General features: G+C 35.3%; 1 protein-coding gene across 4 annotated transcripts in view; it reads right to left on the bottom strand.

Moving 5' to 3' along the window:
• stan (Protocadherin-like wing polarity protein stan) overlaps positions 1-23,238 on the bottom strand; it is a 97,677-nt gene that overhangs the window by 38,178 nt on the left and 36,261 nt on the right. For all 4 annotated transcript variants that reach the window (XM_072531350.1, XM_072531349.1, XM_072531352.1 and 1 more), the window contains exons 2-5: positions 2,551-3,131; positions 2,222-2,452; positions 1,166-2,055; positions 451-693 (exon numbers count right to left, since the gene is read on the bottom strand). In XM_072531350.1, coding sequence (XP_072387451.1) covers positions 451-693; positions 1,166-2,055; positions 2,222-2,452; positions 2,551-3,072 — 1,886 coding nt within the window. In that variant the 5' untranslated portion in view covers positions 3,073-3,131. The remainder of the gene's footprint in view (positions 1-450; positions 694-1,165; positions 2,056-2,221; positions 2,453-2,550; positions 3,132-23,238) is intronic.

Below are 23,238 nucleotides of genomic sequence, written 5' to 3'. Positions count from 1 at the left end.
TTTCTTTTTGTGGCCAATGAACTATGAAAATTGGTTATACCTTTGTAAATAATCTGTACAACATAACAAAACTTTATATTTTTGTGGAGGAAGATAATGGAGGAAGATTTCGAATATAAAATAAAATACTGGGTGTTTCATTAAAAAAAAAACATAAGGTTGGTCTGCCACTATGTTAACGATCACCTTGTAACATTCTAACTAATTGTAAATTTGCGAATCTATTGAGCGTTATTACACTAATCAATCACTCTGTATTTATATATCCATTAGCCCTCATTATAAACATATAAAATGCTTTTGAAAAAGTTACTCAACCCATCAAACTCGAAACTGATAAATGTTCGTATGATACGTGAAAAATAACACTATTTAGATAAGTTTTATATAAAACCCCGGAATGAAGTTAAATATTCATCTAGAACTTAGTAATCTGCATTTGTAACTTACCTAGGCGCATTATCGTTGATATCCTTTACATTGATGAGCAATTGAGTGGTGTTCGATCTAGCTGGGCTGCCCCCATCTTGGGCTCTTATAACTAAACGGTAATTTCTGATTGTTTCATAATCCAGGGGTTTAACTAAAGACACGTCTCCTGTTAGACTGTCGATTGCGAATTGTGATTGCGTATTTCCGCTGATTATTGCGTATCTTATTGCAGCGTTGGTGCCCTGATCTGCATCAGTAGCTCTGAAATAAAACGAAACATATAAAAAAACATCAAATGCCTTGATTTGCTATAGTGAGTCCGTTTTTGTCCCTGCCAGAAATCTCCAGTTACTAGATTGGAAGTCTAAGATATGTTTATCAGTCGTGTAATTCAAAATAAACTACAATTTTACAAGAAACTCTTCATTACGTTCCGGCATTTGATCGAAAGCTGTTTTTGAAGTTGGTTTCTGACCTTTAAAGTTTTGGTCCTTCGAGCTGGATTCCAAAAAGGTTTGTTCGCCTACGTGTTTCACGAGGAAATAAAAAACTACTCAAATAAAACAAGGAATGATTTCTTTAGACCACTAAATACGTTAAAGCATGCCAGTAAAGGTCGCGCTAACTGACTTGTATGAGTCTATTCGATCAGATTTATGACTTAAGTTGAATTTTATTTAATTTAACGATTGAATATACAACAAGAAAGTTTTTACTTGTAATGTGTACTTACTTGATATGTGCAACGACAGGATTATCATTGTAGTTAATATCTTCGTTTAAGGAAACCGTGTAAGTCCGCTCAGAAAACTGTGGATAGTTGTCGTTGTCGTCTAAAATGTGGACAACGACGCTGGCACTTGACGTTCTCCTGGCACTCTGTGGTGAAGCAAGATCGGAGGCTTGAATGATCAGGGTGTATACTTCAGTAGTCTCTCTGTCTAAAAGAGTCCTTGTCGTGATCACTCCTGTTTTAGAATCGATTTTGAACGCATTGTTGTCATCTGTTTCTAGGGAATTACCCCCGCCGCTGATACTTCTGATCGAGTATTCAACTTCGGCATTTTTGCCAATATCCTGGTCTGTAGCTTTTAGAGTTATCACAGTAGTTCCAACGTTAACAGATTCCCTGATACTAGCATCGTATTCCATCATCTCAAAAGCAGGAGAATGATCGTTGGCATCGAGGACATTGATTTGGAGCATTGTAGTTCCTGATCTTGGGGGAAAACTGTCATCCATAGCCGTAACTCTAAAATAATGTACATCCACGAGCTCCCGATCTAATTGAACCTTGGTTGTTACAACTCCGGTCTTTTGGTCTATATCGAACATGGACTGCGTTCTGGAATCCAACAAACTAGTCATGGAATACGTTATAGGACTATTCTCGGGATCTCTAGCTTTTACAGTCGTTACTACAACGGGAGGATCGCATTCTTCCAAGACACTGGCTACGTACAAGTGTTGTTCGAAGAACGGTGACTGATTTCTAAGTTCTCTTCGAACTCTTTTTGCTATATCGGTGTCGTTGAACTGTTGGTGATGGTAGACGATTTTCAGTCGATGTTCTGAGTTCAGAACGGATATGTTTTGACAGATGGCGGTAAATAAGATGGTGACCTGCAAAAATGATATAGTGTACACGACATACAGCAGCCTATCACAGCAAAAACATATTTATTTAAAGATATTAAGAAAATATTAGATTTGATCTAGGTCTGTGATTATAATGAGGTATGAAACATTGTTGCATTTCAAAGTCAAACTGAAATTTATTAAGACTAACCTTCCATAATGGCTCCACGATGCAAACATCTCTGCTAGCGACGAGATCTCCTTGACTTCTCTCGATCTCGAACCTGTCATCGCTGACGTAGTGGAACTCAACGGAGCAGAAAGTACTGATGGTGTTAGGAAGGAAGGCAGTGATGGAATTAACGAACTGGCTCTGCCTCAGGCAGATCTTCTGCCACTTTCCTGCGGTTGGTATAGCAAAAGAAGCATAAGTTTCCGATACCTACACAAAAGAATAAGAAAAATGTTTACTACACATGTCAAAGCACTGAGACAAAGCACAAGTGAATTGAATTTGGTAGTTTCATTTTATCTACTCACCCATTGTCGAGCCTCGTTGATTTTCTCCTTAACAGAAGGATGCAGTTGGGCAAATGGATCCCAAGTCTTCCTCAAACTTCTCCTACTTCTAGCAAACTCGTCCAGATAAACAGTCTCATCTTCCCTATGGTCTACGCAGTCTTTTCCAACAATAAATATCCTTAATGGCAGGCTGTAGTAATCAATATCCTTCAGTCGATTGGAGGTGGAGTCGATATGTACGGTGAAAAAGTTGGGATAGAACAGCCCGTCGCACTCGAGATGTTGGATGAGGGTGATCTGCCCCGTCTTCGGATGTACCTCCACCAGAGAGAATACGAAAGGGGGTGATCTCTTCTCACTGATTTTGTAGGATCGATCCGATCCCAGACGGTAAACGCTCGCATTGAATATCACATCTCCGGGCCTCGCAGTATCTTCAAGCAGCAACAAATACGGCGAAGAAACGCTCAAGAGCGACAAAAATAATAAAAACAGGTATAGTAAGTAGTTACTCCCAGTCATAAGAAGGTGCGTGGTCATTTTTTGATGGATGAAACATCGTTAGAGTTCAATGAGTATCGGCGGCGGCTTCATTATATCTGAAAATCGAAAAAGAGAGGAAATGAGATATTAAATAGTCATTAAGCCATGTAATCGGCAGGTTAACGTTGTGGCTTTTATAGAAAAGCGATAGTTTATGCAAATATGAAATTTTCATAATTGTATCTATTAAAAAACAAATTGTAACAACTTTGCGATTATCATAGACGGAGGCTTAGGCAAGGGCGGATCTGTTTTGAGGTGGATGTGAGAGGTGGCATTCGGATTTTCGTAGAAATGGTTAAGTGATAACTTCAGTAATATTAATTAAGTTATCCTTCCTCTTAAATAGGTCGAAACATTTATAAAAAAATAAAATATTTCAAAATTACTTAAAACATCGATTTTTTTCTACTTTCCTTGCAAAACAAGAGGTGGAAACAAGCCGTTTCTTATTCAATGTTTTTCAACCATTTAAGACCTTTATATTTCGTTTAGAAAATATTGATAACATAGTCAAACAGTCCTCCAAATTTCATTAAAGTCGATTTAACAGATTCTTCTTCCTCTTTATACACAATTCTGCTTGTTCATTGACGGATTAATACCTCTTTGCAAGGTTGTCACTCCATCTTTTGCGCGATCGTCAGATACTTCTTCTGCCGATTGGTAACTATTTTGACGACACGGGTCTCCTCCATTCTGCTTATGTGATTGTTCCATTCTTTTTTCCGTTTTGTGTCCATTCATTTATACACTGTACGTTGTGTATAAGTACTTGTGCGTAAGTGTTGGGCAAGCATGGAAGGTGATAAAGTCTCTCCGGAGGGAAGGAAACGAAAAATCTAATACAGTTAATAGATCTAAAACAGTGGAAACACCATTATGAGGTCTTACTGACAGAGGATAGAGGTAAATTCCAAGAGATCGAAATGGAAGAAATATCCAAACATACACAAATAATTGAGATAACAACCGGAGAGTTAAGTGATGCCCTCAAAAGATCGAAAAACGGTAAAGCAGCAGGACCTGGAGACATCCCAAGTGAGTTGGTAAAGTATGGACCAAAAATATTACATGAGATGTTGGTTCAACTATTTAACAAATGCTTAAAAGGACAAAATATCCCTGATGATTGGAATGTTGGATACATTAGCTCAATATTCAAGAAAGGGGATATACGTAAATGCTCTACTTATAGGGGAATAACTGTTATCACCTCAGTGGAGAGGTTGTACGGTCGAATAATAAAAGAAAGAATAGCATCAGAATACGAAGACATAGAAGAACAAAATGGATTTCGTGCAGAAAGATCGTGCACTGATGGTATATTCGTTCTGCAGCAGGTAATCGAAAAACGGAAGGCAAGGAACCTATCTACCTACCTACTGTTTGTAGATTTAGAGAAGGCATACGATACGGTACCTTTGAAAAACTGTTTCAAACATTGACGAAAGTAGGTCTCAGTAGAGAATATGTGGATGCTATCGCAAATATATTCAAAAATGCAAGAAGTGTCGTTAAACACTTTATATCTGAATCATTTCCAATACCAAAGAGGCTTAAACAAGGATGTTGTCTATCTCCGGCCTTATTTAAAATATATATTCAATCATCGCTAGAGCAGTATCCGGAGGAAACAAGTATCCGGAATGGGAATAGACTAGAATCTTGGAGTCACAGAATGCAGTAGGATCTGGTTACCCATATTAAAAGAGGAAGTTAATAAAAGTCATTTATGTTTTTTTAAATAAAAAATATATAAAATCAGATTTTGGTGTTTATTGAGAGTAAACTAGGAGAGGAGAATTTTACTGTCATCATGACATGTGGTTGTCTTTTTAAAGACGAATTACATGTTATAATTTTTTTCTGACGGATATTCTCAGGTGAAAGTTGATTTCATGTAATCGAATGAACTATCTTACAATAAAGTCGTCCCAGGAACGCAACACAGTAATATTGGCAATATCATTTTAAAGTCGTCTACTTTAAAATGTATAATATATGTCTGAATTGTCAATATAAATGAGTCAGATAAAATTAAATAATTAAAAGAATCTTTCACCAATCAACAAAAAAACAAAATTTGTTTAATTTACTAATGTGTGTATTTTGATAACGATTTCTAAAGTGGAAATTGAAACATCAATAAACTTATTTTAATCTTCAATTGTGGCTTATTCCCACATTATAAAATAATAATTACTTAAAAAAATATAGCGTAAAATGTAAAAATGTAGAGACAAGCACTTTTGTGTTAAATACATCGTTCTCTCAAAAATATCACTTGAAGAGACGCGGCTACTCAACTTTAAATCAAATTTGTATCAATTTGACAGTAAAAATTCGATATCTTTTGATTAGCGTATCCTATCGACGAAAATCAAAAACCGTTTTAAGTTTGATACTCACCAAAATACTAAATGTTTTGTCTTGGAATTTCTTATATTACAACCCAATGCACTACATGATCGAACTATTTTTATGCAATTATTGTAAATCACAAATCCAAAGATTAAACCAATATATACTCATCATCATCAACCAGCCCTTTGCGCCCACTGCTGGACATATACCTCCCTCATTTTCGTCCATTGTGCTTTATCTTGAGCACTTTTCATCCAATTTCTTGACATTTTCTTGAGATCGTCAGTCCAACGAGTAGGAGGTCTTCCTTTACTTCTCCTCTACTCAAGCAATCTCTTCGTCCACGTCTCATCACTTATTCGGGCGACGTGTCTGGCCCAGTTCCATTTGAGTGTGCTAATTCGGGAAATTACATCGGTAACTCGTGTTCTTCGTCTTAAGTCTTCATTTCTAACTCGGTCACGAAGCGATATACTCAGCATTGACCTTTCCATTTTCCTCTCAGCTATTTGCAGCGTTTTAGAAGTTGTCGCTGTCAATGTCAAAGTTTCGGCATCATAGGTCATCACAGGCAACACATATTGGTCAAATGTTTTACGTTTTAAAGAAATTGGTATATCGCTTTTAAAGATGTCTTTGAGTTTTCCACAGGCTGCCCATGCTAGGTTTATTCTTCTTCGTAGTTCGCATGTTTGGTTGTCTGTTGTGACCTTTATTTCGTGTCCAAGGTATATGTATTTTTCCACCAGCTCTAATTCGTTGTCTCCAATATTGATATTTTCGCTAGGTACTAGATTTTTCATGAATTTTGTTTTGGAGATGTTTATTTTAAAATCTACACTAGCACACACTAACTGAAGTTCATGTAGCATTGTACATATGTCCTTGAGGTTGTCCAAGAGCAAAACTATGTCGTCTGCGAATTTCAAATTTGTTAATCTTCTACCGTCAAATTTCAGGCCTTTCTCTTCCCAGTTAATTTTTTTTACAAGCATATTCTAGTACTGCGGTAAACAGTTTAGGCGATAAGGTATCACCATGTCGTACTTCTCTACCGATTAGGGTATGATCCGTGTTTTTATGTAGTTTTACCGACATGGTAGCGTTCTTGTATGTATTGTAAATTAATCTTGTATATCGGTAGTCAATGTGGCATGCTTGTAGTGCTTCCAGGATTTTGTCAAATTCTACCGTGTCAAAGGCTTTATGGAAATCTACAAAAGCCAGAACGAGTGGTCGATTGTATTCGATAGTCTTTTCTATTACCGTTTAAATGCTCTGTAGGTGATCATTTGTTCCAAATCAGATACGAAATCCCGCTTGCTCTATTGGCTGGTAGAAATCAAGTTTTTTTTTTCGAGACAATTCGTTACTATTCTTGTTAAGAGTTTGTATAGGTGATTAAGAAGACTTATAGATCTGCAGTTTTCTAATTCATGGGGATCTCCATTTTTGAACAATATAATTAACTCAGCATTGTGCCATTTGTCGGGTATATTACTGTCCAAAAGGCACATGTTAAAAATTTTTTTTATTTTCTTAAGTAGGCAAGTGCTTCCGATTTTGATTGCATCAGTAACTACACAATCTTCGCCTGGAGATTTGTTATTCTTAGCTTTTCTTAGGGTAATATATATTACTATTATCTAATTATGATTTAGCAAATACACTCGTATAAGTAAAAATGATTATTTTTCGGCTGTGAGATTGTTTTATATAGAGGAGAGGAGACTTAATATACAGGAAGAAGAAGAAAACCCGGAAGACGAAAGCTGTGAGGTAAGTGGAGCAGACGAGAGGGAGGAGGATCCACCAACGATCCTGGAAGTTAAAGACGCTGTAAACAAACTAACCAGAAACAAATCACCCGGAATAGATAATCTCCCAGCGGAATTATATAAAGAAGGTGGCCACGATATCATAATAGCGCTACAGCAGCTTATAAAAGAAATATGGATACAGAAGTCCCTTCCCAATGATTGGAATATTGGAATACTTTGCACCATACACAAAAAGGGAGATATCTTTGAATGCTCTAACCATCGAGGAATTACGCTCCTAAATGCAGCGTATAAAATATTCTCCAATATACTATGCCATATATTGTTTAGAGCAATGATAGACCTAGGAGTACCAAATCAGTTGGTAAGTCTAACCAAACTAACCCTTGAAAAAGTTGAATGTAAAGTACGAATCCAGGGGGAACTCTCTGAACCTTTTAAAACAAATAACGGGCTACGTCAGGGAGACTCACTCTCCTGTATACTATTCAATCTAGCTCTGGAAAAAGTAATACGTACGTTACAAATCACAACTACCTGTTCAATATATAACAAATCTGTGCAAATCCTAGCATATGCTTGTCATCAGGTGCCACCAATCACGCACCTCGATGTGCATCGCCCTTCCTTCTGGAACTTATAATTAAATTTAATTGGTTGAGAAATGAAAAAGTTTCATATAAAAGTTAATTTATCTTTAAATATGGGACATTTTCGGATCTCAAGTCAGTGTACAGTGTGGTTTTACCCGTCTATGGTAGCTCCCTAGAGCACTTTGCTCGAAGGGCTCTGCAAATTTTCTAAGACTCTGAAGCTGAGTTTTTTTCTTCTTAGAAAACCTGTGTAATATTTTCACCAAGTAAATAAACCATAAAGGCATTGTCTTTTTCAAGACAATGCCATAATAAGAGCGTACCGGCTAACTACGCAATATTGCAACATATTGCGTAATAGTTAGAAAAATTAATAAACATGGAAACTTGCACCAAGATGCTATCGACTTTTCCTACGTTTATTAATTCCACCGGAGACGACATGCTTGTCGTCTCCGGTGTAATTAATAAACGTATGAAAATCTGATTGCAACTTGGTGCAAGTTTCCATGTTTATTAATTTATCCAACTATTGCTCAATATGGTGTTATATTGCGTAGTTGGCCGGTACGCTCTTGTTGTGGCATTATCTTGAAGAGACAATGCCATTATGGTTTTATTAGGTGGTGGAAATAAAACACATTCTTTCTAAGAAGAAAAAAACTCAGCTTCAGAGTCTTAGAAAGAAACAGAGCCCTTCGAGCAAAGTGCTCTAGGGAGCTACCCTACACGGGTAAAACCATGAGTTAGACACTACTATCACAACTGACTCGAGATCCGAAAATGTCCCATATTTAAAGATAAATTAACTTTTATATGAAACTTTTTCATTTCTCAACCAATTAAATTTAATTTTATGTTCCAGAAGGAAGGGCGATGAACATCGAAGTGCGTGATTGGTGGCACTTGATGACATGCTGATGATATCAATATTGTCGGGAAAACGGAAAACGCAGCACGAGAGGCGTACGTAGCATTAAAGGAAGCGGCTACAAAAATGGGTTTAATAATAAACACCAATAAAACAAAATACATGAAAATAGGTACGCAACCACAAACACTACGGCCACTTGTTATAGAAAAGGACGTCATCGAAGCAGTTAACGAATTTGTATACCTTTTGAGAACGCTTTATTTGAGAACGCTCGTCAATACTGAAAATGACACTACCGCAGAGATAAACCGCAGAATTTGCACGGCTAATAGATGCTATTTTGGGCTTAATCTCCTTTTTAAATCTGCAGTTATATCAAGAAATACAAAAGTAAAACTCTACAAAACAATAATACGCCCAGTATTATTATGGTTGAGAAACCTGGACTTTAACAAAAAGCAATGAAAACATGTTTCGAAAGAAAAATACTAAGGCGAATCTATGGAGCGGTAAATGAAAATGGTGTCTGGAGAAGACGATACAACTTCGAACTCTATAGAATATACCAGGAACCAGATATCGTCAAACACATTAAGATAGGACGTCTGAGGTGGGTAGGCCATGTAATGCGCATGGAGCAAACCGACCCAGCTAGAAAAACGCTCCTTGATAGTCCTGTTGGTCAAAGAAGAAGAGGAAGACACAGAACAAGATTCCTAGACAACATAGATCAAGATATGAGAAATATGGAAATACGTGCTTGGCGGAGGAAGGCAATGGATAGGGACGACTGGAAAAAAATTCTTGGGGAGGCTAGGACTCACACAGCGTTATAAAGCCAAAATGATGATGATGAGATTATCTTATTTTAAACTTAAAAAAGCCACTCTTACAAAATTCCATGTATCACATTAAACAAGTGAAATTTCAAACTTTGTTACCCCCTTATTTGTGGAAACTTAGCGACTATACGTGTTCTAAGCTTTAAAAAATCGGCTTCACTTTTCTCTGAGTTCCAAATCTAGTTTATTATTACTACATATACCGATTAAATTATACCCACTTTCTATAAAGGGAAACTTCACACATCCTAGGATATCAAAAAGATTGAGCGATGAGGAATTCTTTACGCGTTAAAAAACCCTGAGTATGTCCAGAATGTCTACTTGACGTTACAAGAAGAATTCAGCTATGACCTATATTTTCTACTTTTGTTAACGTGCCACTATATCTTAAATGTCAGAATTGTCTATATATCTAGTAATAAAAATCCCGTTTTACTGGATTTTTATTTTTAAAACTTTTGATATATTTTCTCGAAACTGATCAATCTTAAAACAATCGTATTCTAGCAAATCGGTGCAGTTGACATAAGTATTTCAACATGTTCATTAGAAAACTGGCATCAATAAAAACGTATTTGTCAGTCGATCGATTGCATTCTTGTTAATAACCACCATATGTAGAAATCTATCACAGAAATCGTCTCTTTATTTATGAATTTCCTTAAAAACAAGCTCACTTGAAAGATTGAAATGTACATATGTGGAGATTTATAGCACTTTTAAAAATTGGTTAATGTTGTGGTTGTTGATTTTCAAGTTAATTAATGATAATTAATTAATCAAGAATCAGAAATATCATTAGTAAAGGATGTTAGAGAGGGCGTGTTTATTTAGTTATGATACTGGGAAAGTAGAACAGTAACTTCTCTTTCCTATACATATATGCCAATAAATGTATCATACAATGTTATCATTACCAGCCCAATTCCGTCCAGTACTGAACACATACCTTCTTAGCTCATTAACGGACAAATTATCATTTTTTTCAATTTTTTTTTAGAAAGAATTAGGTACATATAGTTTCATTATTAACTATGTAATTTTTATTTTGAGTTATCTTTATTCATTTATAAAAAAAAAGGAATGACCAGCATTTCTATATTTAATATAATTTAATTTTAGTAAGAACGAAATAAAAGGCCCTTTCTTTTTTCAGTAGGTGTTTCAGTAGGCATATTTATTTTCTGTTTTCGATAAAGTATTTTTACTTCTTCACCTTGTCCCTGTAACAATTATGTGAGTCACTTTATAGACTTCGTAACCCTCTTGACCTCTAATCGTCCCCGCCACTGACCCTACCGTTTAATTATAAAGGTCGGAATAACCGGGGAGGGACCCCGCACGGTAGACACACACATACACACAGGTAGGTACAAAAAATAGGGACGCGCACGCCACTTTCAGCTCTAGGAAGAGATGACGCAAGGTGCACTCGATAATGGACTAGTTCTCTTGGATATTAAAACATTCCACAACAGGTTGTTTACGCCGTTGCCTCGCATCTGCATCTCTTGATACCTATCTACGTTCAGCAGGTTCAAAAGTTGAATTTCTCATATACGAAGAAATTTACTAGACGTTGTATTTGTTGTTTCGCTTTCAAAGGTATATGTTAATGTCTCAGAGGACGATCCTGGTGAAATAACAAACATTTTTATGCAAATGAGAGAATGCGTGGAGGTTGATAACACCATGAAATATTATATTTAAAGTGATAAATTTATCGTAAAAACAGTAAATTCATTGTCTTTCCTCGTTTTGTCAATATGATAGTTCATAAATAGTTTTCTCAATACAAATATGAAAGTTTTAGTATTTACTGTTGCTCCCAGTTATAAAACGAGCAATTAATCCACTGTTTTAGTCAATAGTTTTCGTATCTTATGTCATCGTTCAGTTTTGTTGTTGTGAAAGTCTCTGCCAAAATTACTTCATTTAGTAAATTGTTAGTAATAAATATACTATTCCTTTGACTTGTCAAAAACAAAATTATTTTTGTATATTTACTAAATACATTCTATTCTATTCTATAGTTAGTTTTCATAAAGGCAACTAAAATGAATTTACAGGAGTCACCAGATGAAGATAAATTTAAGCATTATATTGTGCGTAAACCAAGCTTCACTGTAGATAACGAAGGGACGAGCAAACTGCATAGATGTTATTGCCGGGGGCCTTAGTCGTGGACTACTACGCACTCCAATGCGCATCGCCCCTTTGCAAAAAACCTTTGACCAAGTCTGGCACGCTGGTCTGGTCAAGAAACTTCTGAACACCGGCCTGCCATTTCCATTCGTTAGATTTATCCATTCATATGTCACTCAACGTAAAATCACGGTAAAGATGCGAGATCATTTCTCAGCCTCTTTTATTCCCACAGCAGGAGTTCCACAAGGTTCCGTGTTGGCACCTGTACTCTACACCATATACAACAGCGACTTTCCTAACCCACGGGACACTGGCACCTTCACTTTACTCCACGCAGATGGCACTGCTCTCATAACATCTCGAGACGCAGATGCACTAAAGTACATTCGTTTACCAAATTCATATCAGTAAACATGAGCACGTGTTGATATTCACCGTCTCATTCGTCAAGAGGCTATTAAATATCATTTATTACCTTAAGTCAGACATATTCTTATGTTACAGATCCAAACTTGCCAGCATTTTAAATTCAAATTGAATCGTGTTGATTTTTAAGTTAATATATTGTGTTATATTTATGTTATAGTTATTGTTAACTTATTTACTGGTCGTGTTATTTTTTAGAGTTTAGTTTAATTGTGATATAATGATTAAATTTCGAGAAATTCTTACACTAACAGTTTCAAAAGTAAATATTTTTAAAAATCATATGATACATAGGTCGTACATCAGTACGACCCTGTTTGGCTTACACGTGGTTCTATTGACGATTGGGAATTTGTAAAATGAATACGGTTTACTTAGGTTTGCTCAAAATCACCTTTACCTGGTCCACAGGTGGTGCGGGAGATGGAGAGTAACACCTAACCCTAATAAAACTCAAAGGATTCTCTTTAGACACCCCAATCTCAGCAGATTCACTACATACAATGTATCCGGAACAATCGTCCTCAGACCCATCTGGTGATAATATAAAGATAAACTCAAGCGGTTTGTAGTGTCCAGTCCTATAGCTAGGAAAGAAGAATACATAATAAATACATTTTTTAAAGTTTACAATTTTCTTTGCATTATTTTTATTAACAATATAATTTTTTCTAAAGCTTATAGATAAATGTCTATTTTAATATGTTTGCATTGATAATTCTTAGAAACGTTTTCTGACAATCTTGAGTCCTTTATACGTGTCAGGTCAAGACTTATTAGTTCGTTATCTAATTGTTATCTGTATATTAAGATTTATCTGCCACTTTTCTATTATTTATATCCTTGCCCACCCCCAATGAAACTCCCGAATTGAACAACGAGTCCTTTCTAAAGCTTTGTAAACGATCCGCTTTTTACCCCCTCGTCTTCTTTTTTTTAACCACCTAAGCTGATTTAGTTATATTACCGTCGTGTCTTGGAACTATTCTAAAGCTCTTTTAAAGTTCCTTCTATTTCGAATATTAAGTAGTATCTCTGATCCCACGTTTTTTATTTTCTTTTGATGTTTTCTTTTGTTTTGTTGGTTCATTAGGCACGTTTTGCGAGCTGTTAATTTTGATAATTTTCTGAACACCTAGTGTTAGTCTGTACTATGCTAAGGTGATCTAGATTATAAAGAATTATTCTTAGGACACCGGTACCCAATGGGTTCGAAGGTACTAGTAGACTATGGGCGGGGTCATTAGGAAATGAATTTAATTAAAGAAATATCCCTTTTTATACAAAAAAAAAATATTCAAGGAGGGGTACAGTTATTTTTTGCACTTCGTTTGAGGAATTATCTTTCGAATTTTGCAGACAACCCGACCGACAAGTTAGTAAAAAGAGCGACAGACTTGTAAGAAGATTCAATGAATTTGTTATAGCTGACGGTTGTTTTTGTACATAGCATTTACAAAAGGATCATAACAGATTATTTGAAGCATATCTTCGGTAAAACTTCTAAAGCATTACAAAAGGATATTATTTCGTTAAGCAATATGCTTTTATTACCGGCGTAGTATAAGCTAAATTGAATGCGTCGTAAGCTATCTCAGAATATATTTATAAAAATTAAAATGTATATACAGTTTGATTTAGGATTTACTTAATAGAATCACAAAATTTGATGAATAAAAACATTTTTATAATACAGTATACTCCCTCTATAACGAACACGGTTATTACGAGGTTTCGCTTATAACGAGGTACATTAGATGTCCCGTGAAATTTCTATTGAACTATAACCCTCTATAGCGAGGCAAATTTGGTTATAACGAGAGAAAATAAGATCGAAAAACGTGTTTTTTTACGTTTTTGACCCGGCCGTGGCTATAAATAAATACCCTTTTTAACTGCCCCGCAATAAACTTAACTGCCGCTCGCAATAAACTTCTTTACAATAAATACAACTGTTTCACATCTTTAGAAAATATGATAGATAGAATGATACTGGACAATTTAAAGCATTTAAAAATGATAGACTTCTTCCAATTGCAGAAGCAATAGTTTATGTTATCCTTCAAAATACGCCAATGTGTAGTTGGAAAAAAATGTAAGTACAGATTTTATGTTTTAACGTATATCATTGACAATAAAAGTAAACAACTCTTTTTTGTTTTAACGTATTTTATTGACAATACACGGTCGAGCAACTAATAGAAAAAAGAATGGCCAAAAATAGATCCGTCCATCTGGCTTTTGTTGATCTTAAGAAGGCATATGACTCAATACCTAGAACCAAGCTATGGGAAGCAATGGAAAACATCGAAGTTCCACGAAGATTAATAAACGCGGTAAAAGCACTCTACAAGAATAACGAAGTAGCTATCAAAACGGGCAATAGAATATGCAGTCCATTTAAGACGACAAAGGGACTACTACAGGGTTGCTCCACATCCCCCACCCTATTCAAAATATTCCTGGAAAAAACCCTGAAACCATGGAAAAGAAAGTGCGAAGGAATGGGTATACCAGTAAGGAACGAATATCTATATACGCTAAGTTTTGCCGACGACCAAATAGTGATCGCACAAGACGAGGATGACCTCAGTTTTATGATGAGAAAACTGGAGCAGGAATATACAAAGAATGGGATGGAAATAAACCTAAAGAAAACTGAATACCTAACAACGGAGAATACAGAAATAAAACAGCTGGAAATAGACGAAGGTAAACAAATCAAAGGAACAGACAAGTATAAGTATTTAGGTTTCATAATATCAAACAAAGGAACAACGGAGGAAGATATAAAAAATAGACTAGGACAAACAAGAGACTGCATACGAAAATTGAACCCGGTACTATGGGATAAGAACATCAGCATGAAAACAAAGAAAAAAATATATAATACCATGACAAGAAGTATCCTCACTTATGGGTGTGAAAATTGGACAATAAATAAGAAAACGAAAAACAAAATAAGAGCAACAGAGATGGAATTTCTAAGGAGAAGCTGCAGAGTAACAAGAAGAGATAGGATAAATAACATGGAGATTAAGAGGAGAATGGGCATGAACTCCGACATAATAGACTACATCGAACAGAAGAGGTTAACCTGGTACGGACATGTCAGAAGAGCAGACCAAAATCGGTGGATAAATAGAGTGGGCTCCACAGAGTGGAGCCCGATAGGAAGAAGAAAGAGAGGCAGACCCCGAAGATCTTTCAGAGATGAGGTGGACGAAGCAATGAGTAGAAGAAACCTACAGGAAGGGGACTGGCTAAACAGGAAAAATTGGAGAAAACGGTTGAGTGAAGGAATACAGTGAAAACTGTGGAAATCCTTGTATATATATATTGACAATAAAAGTAAACAACTCTTTTTTGTTTTAACGTATTTTATTGACTATTTCACTCATCTTAAAATTTTCACATAATCTTACCAATCACAAACCACAGACAGTTTGTGTTATCGCGAAAACACTAACTGTGCTTTCAATTCTGATTGGTCTATCAGCTTCGTGTTTTCAACGACGTAACCATGGATACCGATCACCTATCACTTTGTTCATGAAATAGTCTAATAAAATACCACTCGTGATTTAATTTAGCTTATAAGTCTGTCTTTTATTTCTAAACTCAACTGAGTTTCTTAAAGAAAACACCACTCGTCCTACGGACTCGTGGTGTTTTCAAGCAACTCAGTTTCGTTTAGAAGTAAATCTTATTCGACTTATCGCGAAAATAGAATCACTAATGGTATTACTATTGACAATAAAAGTAAACTTTTTTCAAAAACGCCATTCAAACAATATTTATTAGCATCTTATATTGCTCCGAATGGCTTTATTATAGGAAGTTAATGTTTTCGAAAACTACATATTCATATGTATACACAGCATTATTGTTGTCTGATATAACGAGATCGGCATATAACGAGGTAATTAGTCTGCCATTTCAGTTCTCGTTATAGAGGGAGTCTACTGTATTTGAATAAAAACATAAAAAGTAATAGAGTTCCAGGCGAAAATGAAACAGCGGCAGAAGAAATAAAGCGGTAGAGGACAAAAATTACTTAAAAAATTCAATCTCTTTAACTTCTATCATAGTATAATAATTCTAGAATTTATATTGTTACGGAAAACTCTCATTTTTCACTAACAACAAAATGTAGTCGGATCATTATATAAAATAATAAAAACCTCCAAATAAAATGGAACAGTAAAGCACCTGGTATTGTAAATAATAAATTTCCTAATAACCAAACCCGATTTTTTTCCAAAGCCTAAGTTATAACTGTACAATCCTAACGAATTATCAGAGTCTACGCCACTGGTCGCCTTCGTTTTTACCTTTCTCGGAGCGATTTTAAACAAAAATGTGTTCACGCCTCGACAATCTCGGCGGCTCGGTCTAGATACAGGCAAAAACATTAAGGTAGTTACGGCGATTCCATTAGAAATAGATTTAAAATAACATTTCATCTGGAGGTAATCACCTTTTTCTTCCGGTATCTAGTCCACCAGTGCCAATTTTACGCGATCAAGTAACGTTATCGCGGCTGAATCAGAAAATAACGAGAAATGGTTGATTGGTATTAATTTCAGTGACAACGGGAGTGACAAGAAAATAGGGAATACCAAGAGGATAGAACCCTCGAATAACTGAAATCTAGATCATTTGAGAGCTTTTTCTTATCTGTTTACTAGGAATCTTTTAATTGTACATCCCGAATTTTCGATTTGAATTCAGTTCTAATCAATCCACTATTAGTGCGCTGACCAAATCAGTCACCCACATTTCTTAATCAATAAGTATAAAACAAACATGTAGTTTAACAAGGTCCTAAAACTACTTTCTTGTGGCATGCCTAATTTAAATAATATGTTTTTATGGGATTAAGCCACAAACTATTGATTGTAATAAAAAAAAGAAATAATTTTCATTACAATCAATAATTATGGCTTTGTATGAACCTTCCTAGACTTGGTATGTAAGTTCCTTTTGCTATAAGTAATCTATCTATTTAATTAGTCTCCTTCGGCCCATCTTTGGACATAGGCCTCCCCAATCCTTTTCCATTCTTCTCTGTCTGTCGCTATAGTCATCCACCTAGAGCCCACGTGCTTCTTGATATCATCTGCCCATCTCATTTGGGGCCTTCCTCTGCTTCGTTTATATTCCCACGGTCTCCAACTTATAAGAATTTTGTTCCATTGGTCTTCTTTTTGTCTTATATTGTGTCCGGCAAATCTCCATTTCAACTTTGCAACTTCTTGTCTAACATCCCTCACTTTTGTTTTCTCTCTTATCCACTCGTTTCTCTTTTTATCCATTAGTCTTATGTGCAACATTTGTTTTTCCATTGCTCTTTGGGTTTTTATGATTTTGTCCATGTTTGCTTTTGTAAATGTCCACATTTGGGAACCATAAATGAGAACAGGGAGTACGCATTGATTGTATGCTTTGGTCTTAAGATGCTGTGGATATCTTTCGTTTTTAATAATGTAGCTTAGTTTGCCAAATGCAGCCCATGGCAGTCTAACTCGTCTTTTTATCTCTGCTGTTTGGTTTTCTTTGTTAAGTTTTATAGTTTGACCCAGATATATATATAATCCTGAACTTGTTCTATTTCATCTTGTCCGATCCTCATTGTGATGTCTTCATCTGTATTTGTTATGATTTTGGTCTTGCTGTAATTCATATTAAGGCCTATCTTTCCAGCTTCTACGTCCAGTTCTTTCAGCATTTCAAATATTCTTCTTTTTTATCGGTCATCAATGCGATGTAATCAGCGTACCTTAGATGGTTCAAGCGTTGTCCACAAATTTTTGTACCTTTTTCTTTCCATTCTAATCTTTTAAAAATATCTTCCAGAGCCTAATTGAAAAGTTTCGGTGATATTGTGTCACCCTGTCTCACGCCTCTATTTATTTGTATTGATTTTGTTCTTTCATATACTTTAATTGTTGTTTTGGCTTCCTTATATATATTGGCTATTAGTTCCGTATATCTGTGGTCAATTCTGCTGTTAATCAAAGAACTTTTCACTGCCCAATGTTCGACACTGTGGAAAGCCTTTTCGAAATCTATGAACGCTATATATAGAGGAACGTGGTATTCATTTGCTCGTTCTATAAGTATTTTCATACTTAGTAAATGGTCACGTGTGCTGAATCCCTTTCTAAAACCAGCTTGTTCTTTCGACTGGTATCCGTCGAATTTTGTCGTCAATCTATTGGTTAAAATTTTTGTTAGGAGTTTATATATTACATTGAGGAGTGTTATAGGACGGTAGTTTTTTATATCTGCTTTATGCCCTTTCTTGTGTAGGATAATGGTTATGGATTCCTTCCGGTTGTTTGGGATTCTTTTTTCTTTTAATATCTTGTTAAAAAGGGAATGTAGAGTATTAATTACCACTTTTCCACCATATTTCAGCATCTCTGCAGATATTCCATCTTTTCCACGCGATTTGTTGTTTTTCATTTCTTTTAATGCCTTCTTTATTTCTGATTTGCTTATTTCTGGCTGTAGCTCTGAGTTGACATTTTTTATTTTAGCCTTAAGTTGGTTTTTAATTTCTTCTGGTGGTTCCTTTTTTGTTTTATATAATTCTGAGTAGAAATGGTGGATTATATTTATTATGTCATCTTTAATGTTTGTTTCTACTCCGTTTACATCTTTTATTTTGTTTATTTCACACTTACCTAATTTCGGTCTTAAGCATTTCATATTTTTGTTGTTCTGTATTACTTCTTCTATTTGTATTTCTTGTTATTTTCTCTTATTTTCTTTTATCATTCTGCTTATTGTTTTATTGATTTCTACATATTCTTTTATACTGTGGTATAGATGTATGCTATAAGTAAAAAGCCAATTAAATTTGTCAACACCTCTTCTTATGTTCCTCATATTTTAATGATTTTTCTATTTCTTGAAAAAGTAGTCGTCAGGCCTTGAAATTAGGTACAGTCTTTTTCCGTTTGTAAGATAAAAACCTATTGTATTTGGAGTCTTTTTCTTGCAAAACTCATAAAGCAAGGGTTGAATAGCTCCTTTATAGGATAATGTCACTGTCTTATCCACATTCGAAAAGAGCAAATTAGAGTCGGACTAGGTTTTTATTTTAAGTAGATCAGAAGTTATAGTTGCATGAAGAGTCACAATATTAGAATTTATCCAGGTGATATTGGTATAATCAGCAAAAAGAAAAATGTTTCCATAGATTTTTAAGTTAGTGATGTCATTTATAAAGATAAGGAAAAGTAAAGAACCCAATACTGAACCTTGTGGTACTCCACATACAATGCTTTTGTGACTAGAGTCAGTATTATTTGCTTTAACTAGTTGTTTCCTATTCCCCAAATAAAATTTGTTACCAATTCAAAGAAATACCTCGAATACAGTAGAAATTTAGTTTTTTTTATTAAAATGTTGAGATTTACACAATCAAAAGCTTTGCCATAGTCACAAAAAACAGCGGCAGTGTAAAGATTATTGTTTAGTGATTGATAAACCTCATGTAGTACAGAAAATATAGCAAAACTAGTACATTTATTAGATAAAAAACCAAATTGATTTTGTGATAAAATGTTGTTTTCAACGAGAAAGAAGATAAGCCGGGCTTTTATAAGTCTGTCAATAGTTTTGGATAGTACCGGAAGTAAGGCAATAGGTCTGTAGGCATTCGATTTTTCACCACCCGTATGAAGAGGAATAATAATGGCTGTCTAACAATCTGGAAATATACCTTTTTTAAAGGAATCATTAATTAAAATCATGAATGTGTTGCTTGTATGAGCCCATTTCAAATAGGTAAAAGAAATAAATTAGACTTACTCACAATCAATTTAATTTTACTACCCAAAAACGACCGGTTTCGCTTTCTAAAATTTGCAAAGCATCTTCAGCATCTGCAAAGTAAATTAAATGCTGAAATTATAAAAAGCCCATATTAGGGTGCTGTCTTATAAAGATATAGATCAAAAAAGTTATAGTAATTATAAGGTACAAGAATTTTTATATAACGATTCGTGATACATAGTTTAAACTATCCCGTATTGCTGATAATGGGTGATCTTCGGTCAATGTTGTAACTGTCTGACAATTAACGAGGAAGTTTCTTGAGGGGAGAGATGTTAACAAATGAGATAGGAGTAAGGTATATTGTTGCTGTAACGAGTTTGGGGTTGAAAAGATAAAAACTATGATGAATTTTTAGAAACCCAGTTCTTAATACTACATTCATTTTATGTTCATACATAAACTAGAAAAATATAATTAAAAAACTAATTATTAATAATTGTCAATTTCGTATGTATTTATCATATGTTTAACCTCAAATTGGGAGGTCTAGTATTAAGGGAAGAGCGATATAGAGGGAAGTATTAAGAGCGCTTTATTTAAAATTATCGACGTGTGGTTTGAAGTTTAAAGAAATGACGTATATACATTTGTGACCACCCTGTATTTAGAAATTCGATTTCGATGTAAATTCCTGAAAGAACGTTACCTACTCTTTGTATGCAAAGGTTTTCTGGACATTATGTAAGTGGGTGAGCTATTAACTTTAAAAACTTTGTTTCTATCTGTCAAAATGTTTGAAAAAAGATGAATAACTAAAAAAATATAAAGTTTTCACCTATAGTACCTTATACAACTTTTGTCTGGAATTTTACGTAGAATTTAAAAATGCAATTATATACAGGGTGTTCTATTTAATACCAAAGTCATAAGTAGTTTCAGATATATAGATACTTTAAGCTCGTCGTGAAACATCCTGTATAGGAGTAGGCATTTAAATTGAAAATTACGGTTTAAATATGTACGAATATAAGATAATTAGATACTTCGTTCCCGATATGCTTCGCTTACTTCCCAATATCCATATAAATTCTCGCGGTCCAATTTTCCCGGCCAATCATCTATGCTCATTATTTTTTGTTCGCTTCGACCACCGTCGCAAATACCTCTCTAAATGTATCGATTCACTAATTTGCCTAACCAAGCATGAACATTGTTGAAAACAATAAACCGACAGCATACGGGAAGAATCCGGAAGAGCTCTTCAACCCTTCAGCTCTTCACTAACTCCATCGCAGTAGAGCAAAGAGGCACAACGAAATGCAGAGAACATACAAAAATGCATAGTCTCCTCTAAAACAAAAGCTACTCGAGTAGCCTTCTTTTGTTTGGGCTGATAAGTATCTCTCGACAGCTTCGTATATGGGCTTATAGCGCGTGTTAGCCAGGGTTGGCTTTAGAATTGGGAAAGTTATGAGAAAATAACGTGACAAAGTTACTTACTTTTATATAAATAGTGGTTTTATTGTTATATAGATAATATCCCAATAGAGGACGAATAAAGGCAATTAACAAATTTAAAGAGCACAAATCGTCTGGAGCAAATGGTATTACTTCCAGCCTTCTAGAATTAATTTGAAGACACTTTGAGCCACCAGAGGAGTACAGCGTAGGTAAAATTGTACATATTCATAAGAAAGGAGATCAAACAATCTGTGACAACTACAGAGGAATTACTATCCTGAAAAATAGGATACAGTCGATCTGTACAAGTATGAAATTATTTACGAATTATTTTTTATATTACGTCGCTTTCCTACTCACAGAAACTAAATAGATGAACTTAAGCCAAATACATTAAGTAGTGTGTTTATAAAGTATTTTCTTGTCATTTAATCATTCAATCCTTTTTCGTACTTTGAATATACATTTTTTTAACAAACAATTGTTATAACAACCAACTGTTCCCTTCGTGTTCGATTTTTTAGGGTCATCATCATCATCATCCAGCCCCATTTTCACATCCATTGTTGGATGTGAAAACGTAAATCAACAAAAAATGTTGGAAGCCTTGACAGAATGCCGAATTGACTATCGGTATATAAATATAATTAAACATATATACCAAAACGCAACAGCCAGTGTTAGAGTGGGTGATCGTCAAACCCAGAAATTCCCGATACAACGTGGAGTACGCCAGGGGGACACCATATCGCCGAAACTGTTCACTACGCTTTTGGAATATATATGTAAAAGGGCAAAACTGACCGACAAAGGCATAAACATAAACGGAGAAAAGCTTAGCCATCTAAGGTTTGCAGATGATATTGTACTAATAGCTGATAGGATAGATGAGGCCAAAGAACTTTTAAATCAGCTCTACCTTTCCTCGCTAGAAGGGGGATTGAAAATAAATATATCTAAAACCCAGATGATGACAAATCTTGTAGTCAGCGAAGATATATGCGTAGGAACAAGATCCATAGACCAGGTAATGGCCTATAAATACCTAGGTCATGAGATTCGCATAGGAAAAGATAACCAAACCGTTGAGCTTCTCCGTCGTATAAGACTGACTTGGGCAGCCTTCGGCAAGCTGAACCATATTTTCAAGTCGTCTGATATACCAATATGCCTTAAAAGAAAAACGTTTAATCAGTGTGTTTTGTCAGTGTTAACTTACGGTGCCAAAACGTTGACCATGACAAGGAGATTAGTTCAAAAGATCCGTGTGTGTCAAAGGGCGATGGAGCGTGCTATGTTGGGCGTTTCACTACGAGACAAGATCCCAAATCGCCAGCTACGACAAAGAACAAGAGTGGCTGATGCAGTAGAGAGAGTAGCAACGTGGCTCGAATGACAGACAATAGATGGACAAAGCGGATACTGGAATGGAGACCAAGAGATGATGCCTACCGAAGTAGAGGTCGTCCACCAACACGTTGGACTGACGATCTAAAACGTTGTCATAGGAATTGGATGCAAGAAGCACAAGATCGAAATAGATGGAAAATTATGAGGGAGATCTATGTCCAGCAGTGGATAAGCGAAGATTGAATGATGTTGGATATAGGCCTCCTCCAAACGTCTCCAGTTCTCTCTATCTCTAGCTGCTGCAATCCAGTTTGTTTCTATTCTCCTTAGGTCGTCGGTTCATCGGGTGGGTGGTCTGCCTCGACTTCGCTTGTCGGCTCTTGGTCTCCACTCCAATAATCTCTTCGTCCATCTTCCGTCTTCCATTCTAGCAACATGTCCAGCCCACCTCCACTATTGTTTATTGATTCGCAGTATAATATCGTTTTAGGGTAATTAATTAAAAATAATATAATATTTATTCTAAC

This window comes from Diabrotica undecimpunctata, chromosome 5, assembly GCF_040954645.1.
Source record: "Diabrotica undecimpunctata isolate CICGRU chromosome 5, icDiaUnde3, whole genome shotgun sequence".
Lineage (NCBI taxonomy): Eukaryota > Metazoa > Arthropoda > Insecta > Coleoptera > Chrysomelidae > Diabrotica > Diabrotica undecimpunctata.
Note: the sequence above shows the minus strand (reverse complement) of the source record. Positions and strands in the feature narration are given on the sequence as shown.